The sequence below is a fragment of the Idiotropiscis lumnitzeri genome, chromosome 1 (genome assembly GCF_059441095.1).
Source record: "Idiotropiscis lumnitzeri isolate Australia: NSW breed Sydney's pygmy pipehorse chromosome 1, RoL_Ilum_1.0, whole genome shotgun sequence".
Classification (NCBI taxonomy): Eukaryota; Metazoa; Chordata; class Actinopteri; order Syngnathiformes; family Syngnathidae; genus Idiotropiscis; species Idiotropiscis lumnitzeri.
In genome coordinates, this window is record NC_142391.1 from 142312 (window position 1) to 157088 (window position 14777).

General features: G+C 53.5%; 1 protein-coding gene across 2 annotated transcripts in view; it reads left to right on the forward strand.

The window, feature by feature from the left end:
* syne2b (spectrin repeat containing, nuclear envelope 2b) overlaps positions 1-14777 on the forward strand; it is a 41512-nt gene that overhangs the window by 18226 nt on the left and 8509 nt on the right. For both annotated transcript variants that reach the window (XM_088307740.1, XM_088307748.1), the window contains exons 31-58: positions 2-148; positions 263-421; positions 482-649; positions 707-808; positions 881-1087; positions 2660-2867; positions 2947-3059; positions 3127-3329; positions 3386-3493; positions 4644-4947; positions 5024-5290; positions 6061-6354; positions 6648-6935; positions 7068-7295; positions 7392-7508; positions 8114-8422; positions 8509-8829; positions 8906-9084; positions 9227-9443; positions 9571-9669; positions 9743-9907; positions 9983-10330; positions 10414-10541; positions 11057-11186; positions 11254-11418; positions 11494-14106; positions 14167-14322; positions 14393-14625. In XM_088307740.1, the coding sequence (XP_088163866.1) occupies positions 2-148; positions 263-421; positions 482-649; positions 707-808; positions 881-1087; positions 2660-2867; positions 2947-3059; positions 3127-3329; positions 3386-3493; positions 4644-4947; positions 5024-5290; positions 6061-6354; positions 6648-6935; positions 7068-7295; positions 7392-7508; positions 8114-8422; positions 8509-8829; positions 8906-9084; positions 9227-9443; positions 9571-9669; positions 9743-9907; positions 9983-10330; positions 10414-10541; positions 11057-11186; positions 11254-11418; positions 11494-14106; positions 14167-14322; positions 14393-14625 (7976 nt within the window). The remainder of the gene's footprint in view (position 1; positions 149-262; positions 422-481; positions 650-706; positions 809-880; positions 1088-2659; positions 2868-2946; positions 3060-3126; positions 3330-3385; positions 3494-4643; positions 4948-5023; positions 5291-6060; positions 6355-6647; positions 6936-7067; positions 7296-7391; positions 7509-8113; positions 8423-8508; positions 8830-8905; positions 9085-9226; positions 9444-9570; positions 9670-9742; positions 9908-9982; positions 10331-10413; positions 10542-11056; positions 11187-11253; positions 11419-11493; positions 14107-14166; positions 14323-14392; positions 14626-14777) is intronic.

The window sequence follows — 14777 nt, forward strand, 5'->3', positions numbered from 1 at the left end:
GCAGCAGTGCAGCATCCTGATAGAACTTATGAAGAAGTTCCAGAGCAGTCGCAGTCATCTGAGCGGCACTCTGCTGAGAGCCGAGCAGACCGTCAGTGAGCGGGCCTCATACATGGGAAAGGACAACCTTCACAGGATTCTAACCAGCGTGAGCCCAAAGCATGACTTGGGATGGCTGGACGAGTGCGCCGTTGTCCTGCACTTGCGCTTACTTGCGTTCGTGGTAGCGCATTCAAAAAGTTCTTTGGCTTCGCTTGTCTAGGTCGAGGACGTGAAGAAGGAGCTGGGCGGCCTTGGTGAGCAAGTAGATGAGTTGCGAGCCGTTTCCAGGCAGCTGCAGTCGCACCTGAAGAAGTTCCCAGAATGCAGGGAGGCGCCGTTTGAAGCAGAAGCTGACGCATTGATGGACGCCTGGCTGGACGTGAGTGCTCACACTTGGGCATGTGAAGGTGTCGCCCGACCAAAGCATGTCGCTACACAGGTGACCGAGAAGATAGACAGCTACATGGACAGCCTTCAAGTGGGCTCGGAGCTCTGGGACAAGGAGTTGACGTTGGGAGGCGATATTGACGGCTGGGCGGCTGTCAAACTGGCATTGTTTGCAGAGAGCCACCCTTTCCACAACCGACAGCAAGTGCTGGCCATGAAGGTGAGCTTCGAACGCCGGCAAACCGTGCGCAGGCATTGACAGGATTTCAACGCGCAGGATGAGATCCAGGCCTACGAGAACAACATCGAACATTTCCACAAGAAGTCTGAGGAGATCCAGGAAATGCTTCAGAGTCCCGAGGCTCCGCTGGAGCTGCAAGTGAGTACGAAGCACCGTGAGAATGTTTGCCTCCAACCTGAAAGAACCAAATCTCTCTTGCGTGGCCTTCAGGTGATGGAGACACAGCTGAGGAAGAGGGTGGAGCAGGTGAAGGAACTGTTTGCTGACTGCACCGACGTCTTTGAAGAGCTGATGGTGGTCAAGAAACATCTTGCCGAAAAGATTGAGGCATGCCTGTCGGCCGTTGAGAACATTCAATGCTCTGTCAGGAAGGTCCGAGCCTACGAACCAGAACGAAAGGTGGAGACCCAGTTGCAGGTACACGATGGGTGGAAAGTAGTGTTGTTCCGATACCGATACTGCCTTAAAATCTGGGATCGGTATCGACGGGTACCATCCTGTATGACATTGGTATCATGCTTCGAACGCAGCGAGCCGCACGCTGAGGAAAAATATGAGGTGAAGCCTTATCCATTGTTTAGCGTTATTGGTCATGTCTACTTATGTCTAGTTTGATGAAAAGGGTCCTTATTATGACACCTGTCCACATTGGAGGACATTGCTGGGGGGCCGGGGGGCTTTGTTGTCAAGAGTCAGGAGTCTTGTGTCCCGAAATGGATCGTGTTTGGCTGGATTTTAGCCTCGTGACAGAAAAGGTATGTCGCTTTTGGTTGACACAGTAGTTCGTTGACTACTTTTATGGCGGAAAATGTCATTCATGAAATCGTTTGTGTCCGGATACACTCGTCTTTCTGTGCGCCGTCGAAGCTCGAACTAGCGCTAGTATGCTAAAGTCGTCGTCATATTCTCGCAGGATAAGTCCACGAGCGCACTACGGCAATGCTGCGCACGGTTTGTCTTTAGAAAACAAAGGGACCTAGATGACTTGGCGATGCATATGATTGGACTCGATCAGGAAGGGATTGGCAAAAGTGGTACGTGCGTGTGTCGTGTGAAGGCGTTCCTGCTTGCCGCCTAACCGTGGTCGGGAGGCGCTCCTCATGCAGAGCACGGAGAGACAGGGATCGCCAGCAGCTATGAACAGAAATGTTGTATTTCAATCAATATGTATGAAGACATCAAATAAGATGACGGCTACATTTGCAATTTTGTAGACGCTCTCAGACCGGAACATGTAAATGGATGACGTCATGACAATGAGGTTCGATGTCAAATGTATATCGAATATTTGTCATCTCATCCAGAATATTTGGCACCACTAAGTACTGAGTTTCGAGATCTACACAATAATAGGTCTCCAAATGAATTTTTTAAAATAAATTTGGCATTGCTCTCGGACAATGATTTTATTCACAGAATCATACCTCTACGTACAATGAACATGTACATTAGTACGAAATGTTAAACATTTGGGGGTTTAAAAAATACATTTTCATATGCACAATTACTCATTAATATTCTACAAATTTTAATCAAATAAAATCTTATGACTCAGTGTTCATGAAAAAGAAAAGCATAACTGAAATAACGTGATCAGAGCATGTATGTTGTGATGGTGTTCAGTGGTCATGTTTGAGATTTGGCAGCCTTTGTGCGTATGGTGAATGAAGAATTTGACATCCAAGAGAGTATGCAATTCTTTAGAATTACAAGAAAATTTGTGCTTATAATTTGATTTTACAAAAGTATTGGTATCGGCAGATACTGCACAGCCGGTATCGGTATTGGGACCCAAAAAGTGCTATCGGAGCAATACTAGTGGAAAGTCAAGTTGTCATATTGTGCCGCATGACGCGATCCCCTGAGTTTGTTGCACTCGCTAATGCGCCAAAACCAATTTGAGAAGAAACGGAGAACACGAGCAGAAAGAAGTTGGTGTCATGGCGAGTTGAGATGACTGACAGGAGTTTTGTTTTTTTTTTGCTCCAGGACTTAGGCGATGCCCTCGTGGCCCAAGAGCAGCAGGCCGAGTTGGTGCTGGGCGAGATGGCTCTGGTCTCAAGGGTGGCCGGTCCGCAGGTGCTGGAGGAACTCTCGGTCGATTGCGGGCGACTGACGGACGCCGTCGCTCGCACCAACGACATGCTCCACCTCAAGAGAGAGGAGAAGGACAAAGGCCTGCTCAAGGTCATCCAAGGTCAGTCACGTAATCACCAATGGGACCTCCTCGCTTGTTGGTCATTAAAGAACAACTTGTCCTACTGGATTTTCCCCAGATCAGAGGCAGTCTTTTGAGGACTGGTTCCAAGACCTGCAGCTGACCGTCAACGAGTGTTTTGAGAACCCAGAGAGCAGAGCAGATGTCGAAGCGTCCTTGCAAAGGATCACCGTGAGAGAGCGACCCACTCGGCGGCGTGGGCCGAAAAGGCTCTGACAGTTTCCTTGGTCTCTCGCAGGACTTTTTGAGGGCCAACGATGCGGAGCGCCGTCTGGGGCAGCTGAGGGAACATCTGGAGCAGGACCACCTTCAGATGGCTCCTCCGCAGCTGTGTGAGCTCCGTGATTGGCTGAAGGAGCAGCAGGAGGAGGTGCAAACCTTCAACACACACTGTCTGACCAGGCAGAAGCAAATGGAGTCTCTGCGTTGCGACTTGAGCAGGTAAATGTTCTGGATCTTGCGCAACATTCCTTTTGAGTCTTGAACGTGGTCTGCAGTCTGCAGACGCAGCGTGACGCCTTCCATGAATGGCTGCGGGAGAAAGAGGAAGTCGGCGCGGCACCTGCAACGGCCAAACGTCACCTGGAGGACCTCCAGCGTGAGAGGTGAGCGCAGTCACAGCAACCAGTGGCTGGGCCGTACATTTCACACGTCGGCCTTCAGTGAAGTCCTACTTGAACGAATCCCCCTCATAATTGCATCATTTATGGCACCACGGCGCGATAAATGATGAACAGAAACACTCTTACACAGTATTGAGTGAGTGTTGGACGAGCTCGCTTCTCTTGAAAGGTCCGTTTTGAAAATGGCCGCACAAGTGTATCTGCTATTAAATTCCCTCCTTCGGCCATTGTGGTTAAAAAAAGCAAGACTATATTTTAGATTTTTTGAACGGTTGCCAGTGACGACTTCTGGGAGTGTTGATTCCGCTTTTGCGCTGCCGCCTCACGAGTGAGTATCCAATCACAAGACGCGTTCATCACTTTCAGCGTAAGGCCAGTGAGGAGGCGTTACTGTCATCAACTCGTGATCTGATTGGCTATCGCAACTGTAAAAGCCCCCTTGAAACACAGTAGCGACGCCCGCACGATTGTATCTGAAGGCCTCGGACGAAGAGTGCGTCCTACTGGGATCGTGAAATTTGCCTGGCAACACGAGCCAGCTGAATTCGGATTGGATAAAAACTCTCACCTAAAATTTCAACACGAGGATGTAAGATGACGTCAATGTGAAGAATAAGATCATGATTTCTTGAGTATGTTAGGCCAGCAGAGAAGGCCTTGACCGCCGCCCACCGTGCACAACACATTTTAGAGGTCCTTTGAACAAGACGGATGCCCCTTAGTGGTTGTGAGCGCCGCAGCAATCTGTCTGGATGCGGTCGCGTCACCTGGCGTCTGAGTGCTTGCCAACGTCGCCGCCGCTGGGAGCTTTTGTTTCACTGCTCCTCATACATGGAGTTTGGAGTTTTTGAGACTAATTCCACCATTTTTGTGGCCAAGAAATTGGACGAAAAGCCGACATTTTATTGCCGGAATCTTCCGGCAACGATGTCACGACGATGACGTCGTGACATCGTTTCCTTGCTGTCTACGATGTCACCTTTGATCATCCGAGTGCGCAGCGCATGCCGCCTTTCAATCCTCTGACGAAGCGAAATGATGTCACGCGCCTTTATGTCCGTTTCGAGGCCCTTCTAGCGCCATCGCTCGCATTCATCAACTCTCAACAATCTGCTCTCCTTGCATGCATCAGCACCAAAGCGGACGTTTTGGTGGAACTGCTGGATCGCGTGCGACGCCAGGGCATCAGAGCTGACCGAATTGTGCCGGACGCCGACGACGTTGTGCAACGTTACCGACAGCTGCGAGCGCAGGCGGAGGCGGAGGCGGGGGCGCAGGCGGGGGCGCAGGCGAGGGAGCGGCAAGTCATGGATGGGCATCTGGGCCAATTTACAGCCCAGGCTGAGCACGTCAGCACCTGGTTGCAAGACCTCCTGTGCTCCTTCACGTCGGCGTGCGGCAACCTGCCGTACAAAGAGAGGCGCCTCAAAGCAGAGGTCAGAGGTCGTCCTCTTGGCCCGGTGGCTTGCTCTTTGTCAGGCAAAATGATGTTTTCCTTGTGGCTGTCACCAGGCTGTCTTGAATGCCAAAGCGGAAGGAGACGCCAAGATGAGCCGACTGCAGCTCGACAGCCGCAGTCTTTGTGAACAAGACCAGCTGGACCCGCAGCGCGAGCAGGACGTCCGGCACGCCGTGCGAGCGCTGGAGGACGAGTGGACGAGCGTCCTGCGGGCCGCCGAGGAGCTAGTCAACGAGGCGAGAGCTCGCTTGGTCCAGCAAGTGGAGGCTCTCAAAAGCCAAAGTCAACTTTTGCAGTCCCGGATGAACGAGACTCTGCAGGTGACTTTCAATTTGTCCCCGAAAACTTGATTCCTCCCCGTGGAGCCGTCGAAGTCGCAGCTGACCTGATGCATGCAAGAATTACAACATCAAATTAGTGTGTTGGCCAGTCGAAATCATTGAGTCTTTATTTCTTTTTGATGATTTGACATTCCCAAGGAATATTGATGCCATTACTAGCGTATTAGTGTTCACAGTAGTACCTTTCACCCAGAAACGAGTTTTACGTATCAGCTTTACAATGCGGATGATGCGCTTTACGACTGCAGTGACATGCTAACCATCATGAAGAGTTCTGAGCGTTCATCACCCTACACTAACCTTTGAACGCAACGACACAAGCAGAGGCGTAATTTGGGTGGAGAGATGGAGAATCGGGATTTTCATTGTTTTGGTTGGAGATATAATTCCACTTGGATAGCTCGCAACTGATTTGAACACTAAAGCCTAAACCTCATTTTTGACCGCAAAGACCTAATCAGACGTCTCAATCTTCACAGAAGCAGCGGCTGTCGGTTCATTTTCGAATGTGTCATGGTGAGACCTTTGCCTACGCTACGTTCAGCAAAACTCAAGAACACCGATTCAATGTGTTGATTGTATTTGGAAGCATGTTGAAAGAAAGTCTGCTTTCCTTCCTCCAAAGTATTGCGCTGGGCTCCTTTTTTTTATTAATTTTTTTTTAACGGAGCTCCTCCGGAAAGTCACCCGCACAAAGGAGGGTGTTTCCCGTCGTTTACTCAAGAAACATTTTGACTTGTCGATTTCAGGACGCTTCCCTTGGCAAAGCATCGATGCGCTTGGAACTGCAGCGCCTCGAGGAGCAGGGCCGGAGTCTGTGCAACAACCTGGACTTGGATGAAGATCTTCGGCAGGAGGTCCAGGATGCGATGCGAGGCGCAGAGGAGCGCTGGGCGAGCGTCACGGAGACTCAAAGCGAAGCCTCGGCCGCCGCGCTCCGAGATCACATCAAGACCGCTCAGTCGTGGATCCGAGAGCACCGACGCAAGCTGCTCTCGCTCGGAGCTCATGCGCCGCTCCACGAAAGGCTGCAAGCCACGCAGGTGCCTTCCTTCGCCATTATCACGTTTCCATGACCATTTCCATCTGTCGTCTCCGGACAGATGTTCAAAAGTCCACCTCAGAGAAGGTTGAAATTGTGAACTAGCATAGCGATCCTGAAAAGTGTTCCGGACACCGGCGGGTGTCACCGAAGCACTCAAAGTGTGCGTCGTGCATAAAATGCAAACCTGCGCTTCCACCGTTGTCACGGCAACGTTGGCAACACTCGGCAATTTGGTGCTTGGGTGAGGCGCATTGTTTTGCTTCTACGTGACGTCAACGTCTTCACCCGCAGGCTTTTTTTTCCTGCCGACACGAGGGCGAGCGTCAAATTGCGGAGCTGAAGAGGGAAGCGGAACATCTGGATGAGAAGCGGAAGTCGGAGACGGCCGGCCTGCTGGCGGACACGGAGCAGCAGTGGGAGTCGCTCGTGCTCGCCTGCCAAGAGGCCCAAACGCGAAACCTCGTCGACGACTTTGGCGCTCTAAGTGGAAACACGCAGTCGTGGCTGCGAGAGCGACGGCGTCAGCTGCAGTCCGTTGGTGTCCACTCGCCACCTGAAGACCGACGGCGCCTAGCGCAGGTTGCTTCTTGTCTTTTTCATGAACGGCGCCATGTCGGAGGCTTCGTCGCAAGACGAAGCTCACGAGCTTAAGTGGGAATCGTGTGAGGGGCGGGGGGGAGAAATCTGATTTTGCTGCACTTGCCTTTCCAGGACGTCCTGCAGTCCAGACCGGACGGTGACAGTCAGGTCGACAATCTGAGGAAGCGAGGCCAGGCGCTCTTTGACCGGCAGGATGCGGCGGAGGAGCGAAAATGTCAAGTCCAGCAGGCGGTCAAAGACGCGGAGGAAGAGTGGAGCAAAGTTGTGCAGCTGGCCGCACAGCTGGAAGAGGCGGCGGCGGCTCAGATGGACCGAGAGATGGCGAGAAGGGACTTGGAGGTGATGTCACGCCAACGTTGACGTGTGGACGGGGACAAAACAAATTGCGGCCGTTGCCGAGCTTATCTTGCGGGCGTCTATTTTTTTTTTTTTCAGCTGAGGGAATTCCAAATGTTCCAGCAGGAAACGTGCCGCTGGCTCACAAGTCTTCAGCAGCATCTGGATTCTCTCAGCAGTCGAGGCACAGCGCAAGAGCGACTGCTCGGCGCGCAGGTGAGCCTCGGAGACGGGAAACGTTCGCCAACGTCATCGCCCTGCACAAACTTTGTTTGGCTGGCCCCGGAAGAAGTTAGCGTAATTTATTTTATTTCTGACTGTTGCCGCAGAAATCGACCTTCATCGATGTTAATGGATGAAAATATATTTTGGGTCTCAAAGAAATGAAACCTTCGGCTCGACGCCATCGATGCGTTCGATGCGCCCCGCCGCTCTGTTCTGATCGTTTGCTGCCGTTATCCGTCATCCATCTCCGGGCGGCCATTTTGCTACATGAAAACGACCCATCGGGCTTCGCCAGTTCTCGGGCTTAGGAATCTGAGCCCGCCCACGCCGTGATGTCACTTTCACTTGACGGCAAGAGGCACAATGGCCGCTGCGTTTTGCCGCTACGTTCTGATTCCTCAAAAGTCATGTGCTCATATTTAGTTTTCTTTGTTTTTTTTGTTTTGTCCCCCCCGTCTCCCCCCAAAAAACAATTACAGTCATCACCAACAAATAAGCGCAAACGCACTTTGGTATAACGAATGTTCCACCCTCCATGTTTTTGTGCTCGTCGCCCTTGCGACTTCCTAACTGGCTCGTCATTCATCGTTTGTCAGACCATCGTTAGCGCCGAGTCGGATGGCGACAAGAAAGTCCGGGAGCTGACGAGACGCTGCCGCAGTGTATGCGCCCAGGCGCCGGAGCGCCCGCGGGAAGTTGAGCTTCTTCGCAAGACGGTTCAGGATGCCGAGGAGCAGTGGACGAGCGTCCTCGAGGGCGCTCGAGCGGCACGACGCGCCGCAGAAAAGCAGACGGCACACGAAGAGGCCACGCAACAAGTCCGAGCCTGGCTGGAAGACAAGCGACGCGATCTCCATTTGCTGCAAGTTCACGAGGATCCAGAAGTGGTCATCGAAGCGGCACAGGTTAGCGATATTGAGGGAACGGCGGTGCCCCCTTTTTCGCAATTGCAGCAAATGTTCTGGAGCTCTTTCTGTGCTTTTCGCTTCAGGCTCTCCTGAGCTCCAAAGCGGAAGGCGATGGCAAGCTGGCCGAGCTGCAGAAACAAAGTCTGGATCTTTGTGAGTGCGGCGACGTGGAGGATGCCAGCAAAGCCTTGGAGGAGCTGTGGGGGGCGCTGTTGCGCCAAGCCGATGACTCCCTGAGCAAAGCCAAGGTCGTTTCCTCGCTTTCCAGGCGGCTGCAAGCCTTCTTGAGCCAGGCGGCCAGCGCCCAAGTCTGGCTGGACGAGATGCAGACACAACTGGACGGCATCAGGACGGGCACTCGAGGCAGCCGGGCCCAGATCGAGGACGGGCTGATCGCGGCGAACGTGAGTGAGGGCCTGGACTCGTAAATGGTGCAACTGGAAACCAGCAAGTGGAGCTGCACGTGTGTCCTTTCCTCAGATGATCTTGAGCTCCAAATCCAGTGGCGAGAGTCGAGTGACGGATCTGCAGAGGCGGGCGCACGACCTGTGTGAGGAAAAAGACTTGGAAGAGGACAGCAGGCTGCGGGTGCAGACCAAAGTCCAAAAGCTCCAAGAGCAGTGGAGGGCTGTGCTCCAGGCGGCAGACAACAGAAGCAGGTACCAAAACAATCTTCTGAGCCATGTGGCGTGGACGACACGGAAGAGTTGCCGGCAGGCCCCGACGTACAAAACGCGCTTGCGCCTAGCTGGCGAGGAAGGCTCATTGAGTTTTTGTGCGGCCGCCGCCGTCGTCGTCCAGGCAACTGCAGCGCGTGGAGGACCTCGTGGTGTCATTTCGGTACCAGCGAGGACAGGCTGAGGCTCGTCTGGCGGAGCTCCAGAAGCAGATGTCGCAACTGCCGCGCGCCTTCCCGTGGCCTGGCCCGGGTGAACGAAGTCAGGCGCTGGAACAAGCTCGGACTCTGTTGGACCAGGCCTCGGCCATGCGGCCCCTCGTCCCTGCTCTACATGCGCAGGTACAACTGGACTTTGGAAATGTCCACAATGTTCTTCCCAAAAGAGCAGAGGAGAGAACAACGCCACATTTTCTTTCCGCTTCTGTCCTTGACGGCGCCATAATCCCAAATGTTTCCTGCGGTTCAGGCTGCCGAGCTGTTTGAGAGCACCCAGGATGCCGACTGGGCCGACTCAACCTGCGCTGGCATGGAGGAGTCCGTCTCGGTTGTGTTCAAAGACTTGACGGTGAGTTTGCGCGATGTCCAATCGCACCGAAGCGATGAAGCGAGCTGCGTTAGCAAGCATTTACGTGTGTCAGGAGGCCGTGGCGAGTCTTGAGCGCGGAATTACGGCGGAGAGGCAAGTCGCGCAGCTGCTGGAACAGCACCAAGCGGCGCAGGATTGGTTACGAGAGCAGGTGAAAGGTCTTGAAGCTCCTCCCGATGACGGGCGGCGTCTTCACGGCACCGTCAACACGCTCAAGGTCGGCAAAATGCCACAAGCAGGGCGACATGTTTTCACTTTCAGTGCTGGTCTTCAGCCGCGCTGCTATTCTCAGGCCTTATTTCAGACCATTGCCCGGGAGCAGAAAGACATGAAGGACCTGGACGCCGCCAGAGACCAGCTGGTCGGCCTCTGCTCCCCCGGTGGTGGCGACGCTCTGACGCTGGCGGTCAGCCATCTTCACGAGCTCTGCGCCACTTCGGAGAGGGACGTGGCGGAGCGCCTGCGGACCTGCGAGGCCCGCATGCGCGAGCTGGACCAGCGCGCGGCGCGGAGGACCAAAGATCTGAAGGAGAGAGCCACCACCTTGCTGTGGGAGCTGAGCTCTCTGGACCAGGCGCTCGGCCACAGCCAACCGCACAATGGCGTCCGTCAGCTGCAGCAGCACTGGAGCAGCCTGCAGGTTGGCTTCGGCGGCGCTCTGCCTCCTGCGCTGACAAGGAACCCGCATCAAGTTCACACGACGTTGCTGTTGTCCTCCGACAGAATTGTGAAAAGTCACTGGAGGTGCTGCGTGTCCCGATGGAAGCGCTGAACCAGGACGTCGCGACTGCCAGCGAGCTGCCGGCCGAAATGAGCATCACGGCCGGGTCGCTGCGCCAGCAATATGACAGGTACGGCTGCCGCCAGAGGGCGCTACCTTCCGAAACCTGCAAACAGGTTCTCGGGCTCCTCATGCCATCCAAAAAGCAGACGTGAAAGTGAAGCTTCTCTTTGCTGGCTCATTGTTGTCCAACACGTCAAGCTCGTTTCTCATTTCTTTGTAACAAGATTGTGTTGACGCTGACAGTCACAATCACGATGCGTTTTTTCTTTTGGTTTTTCTCTCCATTTCCCACCCCCTTTTGAGCATGAACAACTTTGGTTGGGGGCACTTTTGTCTGTGTTTGCTTGTTAGGTTGATTTTATTGTTGGTTCTTAACGTTCAAATCAACTTTCATGAAATGAGCTGTATGCCTGTCGTCTCGAGTGGTGCTGGCCGCCCAATTCAGCTCCACGCGCTCGTTCTTCAAGGCAAAATGGCGGCTGAGGCAGCAGCCGCCGGCTGAGGCAGCAGCCGCCGGCTGTCAGTCTCATGAATGCACGAGGTGGTCGTGATCCATGCCGGTGACATTTGTCATTCCGTCAGTCTGCAGTCCAGACTGAGGCAGCATCAACAAAGCTGTTCCGCGAACGCCGCTCGCTGTCTCAGCCAACCGTTGCAAGCGCTGCAGGACTGGAATCAATGCGAGCCTTCAGAATCCAGCGCGTCTCTGCAGGTTTGCATCCTTCGATGTAGACGCGTTTTGTTGCCAGTGCTCATTCGTCTGACGTTTGCTTTGCTAGGAGGAAGGTAAAAGTTTGCAGGCTGTTCTTCGGGAGACATTCCAGCACCAGCGGTTTTTCAGGGACTGCCTGAAACCGGATTTGTTTGAACAACTTTCAAAAGACGTCTCGGTGACTCTCACCGAAGCGGACGCGCGTCAAGTATCTCTGCGTCAGATCGTGACGGTAGGCATTTTGCGGACATCTTGTGGCGTTCTAAAACTGTCAAAAGACAATATCCGGAATGTTTTCTTGGTTTAGGAACCAAAAGCTGAGAGTCATCGCGTCAATGTCATCGTGATTCAGCCTGAGGAGGCAAAGACATCTTTGGTTGCACCGCCACAGAAAAACAAACAAAACATTTCATTTTCGACCGATGTGCACGCTGGAAGCGCACAAGTGGCCCAGTTTGTCACGCAAGTTATTGAAGCTGCCGCACGAGATGTCGAGTTCACATCAAAAGGGTCTCCGCAAGAATTGGAGACCAGAACAACTTTCAGGGCTTCACAAGATGAAAAGATTTCATTGCCCACAAGAAAGTCCAAGAGTGCCAACTTATCTCCGCAACGATCGGAAAGTGAGGAGACCATTTTGAAAGAAGAATCCAATCTGGTCCCTTTGACGAGAAAAACTCCCGTTTGTGAAGACACGATGGGAGACGCTGCAGAAGCTTCGGCCGCCGAAAAGATTAAATGCGCCATGAGAGATGTTGGCGTCGTATCAGAGCAAGATTGCAGAGACGTTGCCGCGGGAATCGCTCAATTGCTTTGCGCGGACGAAGGAAAACTGTCGGCACCCGCGAGAAGCGCGGGAAACGTCACGCTTACGCCGCAACTGCCGGAAGAGGAGCCGAGAGCGGCAAAAGAAGAACCTGCTTTGGAAGCCAACGTGGAAACCGACAAAGAGCGGGCAGTTTTTCTGTCCCTCGTTACTGAATTTGTCACAGGACTTGTAGAGTCAGCGATGAGAGAGGCTGACTTCCGATTGCGGCTGCGATTGGAAAGCGCGGCTACATCCGCCACATCGCAACTTGCCACACAAATGCATGACGACGCGACGGAGGGCGCAAGGATGTCGGCGCCCACCCGAGAGTCCAAAAGTGTGACCTTTTCTGCCAAAGTGGCAGAAAAAAAAGACGAGATTGTGGCGCTAACACAAGAGACCGATCTGGAAACTGTTGAGGAAAAAACTCTAGATGACAGCAAACTTGAAATTTGTGAGGTAGCTCGAAAAGCCCCGGATGAAGTCGGGTCCCAAAATGTCGATCTGCTCAAGTCGCGGGATCGGAAAACCTCATCGTCCGCTGCCGCGGGTCTGCCGGAAGTTGCTTTTGTGGCCGAGCGCGAGATCTCAGCGCCCAAAAGAAAATCAAAGACTATCCAAGTGCATGTCGAAGACGTTGCGCAAGAGTCGTCGGACGGGAGCGACCAAACTAAAGAACCTTCAACTCCGCAACCTCCCAAAAGAAAGTCAAAGAGTTCAATGGCCTCGCCGGGAAAACTGCAGACTAAAACTGAACAACAACCTGATGCAGTCCGAGGCGCCGATGCTGGAGTTGCTCAAGAAGCGTCAACGACGGCGGCAACGACGACAGAGACGACGTCACCTGAAGCGACGCTATCGTCATCCGGGACAAAGTCGAAAAAGCTCGACGCCACCTCACTTTCCACTGAGCCAGATGCTGCAATCGGCCTGGCCCCATTTGCAGCTTTGGGGGAGAGAATGTTGTCCCCGCCCAAAAGAAAGTCCAAGGCTTCTGCGCAAGCTCACAAAGATGAAACAAATCCAAAAGAAGCCGCGCCTGCCATAACAAGCTCAGTGTCGGTTGAAGGAAGCAGCCTTACGACGCACGAAAATGTCAAGCTCCACGATGAGGCACAATTGGCTGGTCGTGCCGCAGCGTCGCGGATTTCAGGAAATAGTTTGGCACCGCCGGAAGCCATTATTGAGTTGATACTCTCGGAATCCACAAGCGAAAGACCCGACAAAGCCAAAGAGCCCAAAGTCCTGCTCGAGCTTGCCGATGACCATCAGACGGACGTGGCCAAAAGGGGAGACGACCTTTGTGAGCTGCGAGACTTGGACCAAGGGGGGCCTCGTGCGCTTTCAGCAACGCGTCACTCAAGTGCGACAGAATTGATGGAAATTGTGTTTTGTGACCACGGTGTGCGCCTGAGTGAGACGACGGAAGAACTTGCGACCGATGGCGGTGCCGCAACGATGGCTGCCTTTCAAGAGACTCCCGTGACGATTCACGTGGGGCCTGACGTGCATCTTATCCAGGTCGAGATCGCGGCACATCAAGAGGAGAAGAAAAACAAAACGCAAACGGCAGTCGAAGAGAGAGATGCGTCGCCGCTCTACAAGCGCGACGCCAGCGCAGAGAGCGATGACCACGCGCAACCTGCCGGTGATGCTTTTGATTCAGCTGGAACCGAGACCGCCAAAGTCCAAAGCCCCCGCAAAAGACCAAATGAAGTCATGGAGCGAGTCCCACTTTCAAACGATGATCCTGGTGAAGCGGAAGCAAGCCGGTCACGGCATGTCTACGGTGAGATCGACACAGACGACATTCCGACCGTCAACTTTTCAATTCAAATGCCACGAAAAGAATCTCCGGTGCGTGTCGCTCACTCACACTCGGAGGGCCAAACTGAAGATCAGAAAAAAGAGAACGCAACAAAAGACAAAGCTGAGAATGGGACCGATTGGATTTTGGTGCAAAAGGAAAGCGGAAAGGTCATCGAAGCGCACAACGCTGCCGCCGCGACAGAGATCAACCAAGATTGGAACGGAACCCAACGAGCATCGGCGACACTGCCGGATATCTTCTCCGAACTAAAAGCAATCACGGAAGCTGACCTCCTCAATCAGGTATTTGGATTTTGGATTTACCAAAAGCAAAAAAGCAACGGATTCTTTGTCTCGTTACAGGACACCCGTGAGGATTATCTGGCGGCGCTGATGACGTCCCCCTGCCGGGACACGGACGCTCTCCTGTGCAGGCTTGTGTCAAACCTTCTCAGCTGCAAGAATCGCCCCGCAGAGCTCAAGCTGGCCGCGATGACCGAGCAAGTGACGGAGGCCGAGGTGACAATTTGTTGGAATGGCAGCAAAAAGTGGCGTCATGTGATCACGTGCTTTGCCTTTCTCGTTGCAGAAGTGGCGAGACGTGGCCCACGAGCAGGCGGCGGCGCTGCGCCGGGGAAGGGAAGCCGAAGCCGGCCCGACGGACGGTCTGGAGGAGCGCTGGAGCACCGCCGCCCGGGACGCCGCCGCCGTCGTTCGAGACAAAGTCGAGCAGCTTCAGCTGGTGCAGGACTTTTGCCGCCACAATCTCAAAGCCAGGACCACATCGGAAAGTCTGGCAGCTGAACTGGATCAGCTCAGACTGTAAGTTCGTCCGCTTGTTTCCGAGCAGCTCCTTGTGAGCATGTTCTCTCATTTGTGCAAATGGAACAGCTGGAAATGGAAAGGCCACTATGACCACCAGACCAGACAAAAGAGCTCAGGACTTAGAAAAAAGAAAAAACTGAATCCAACTA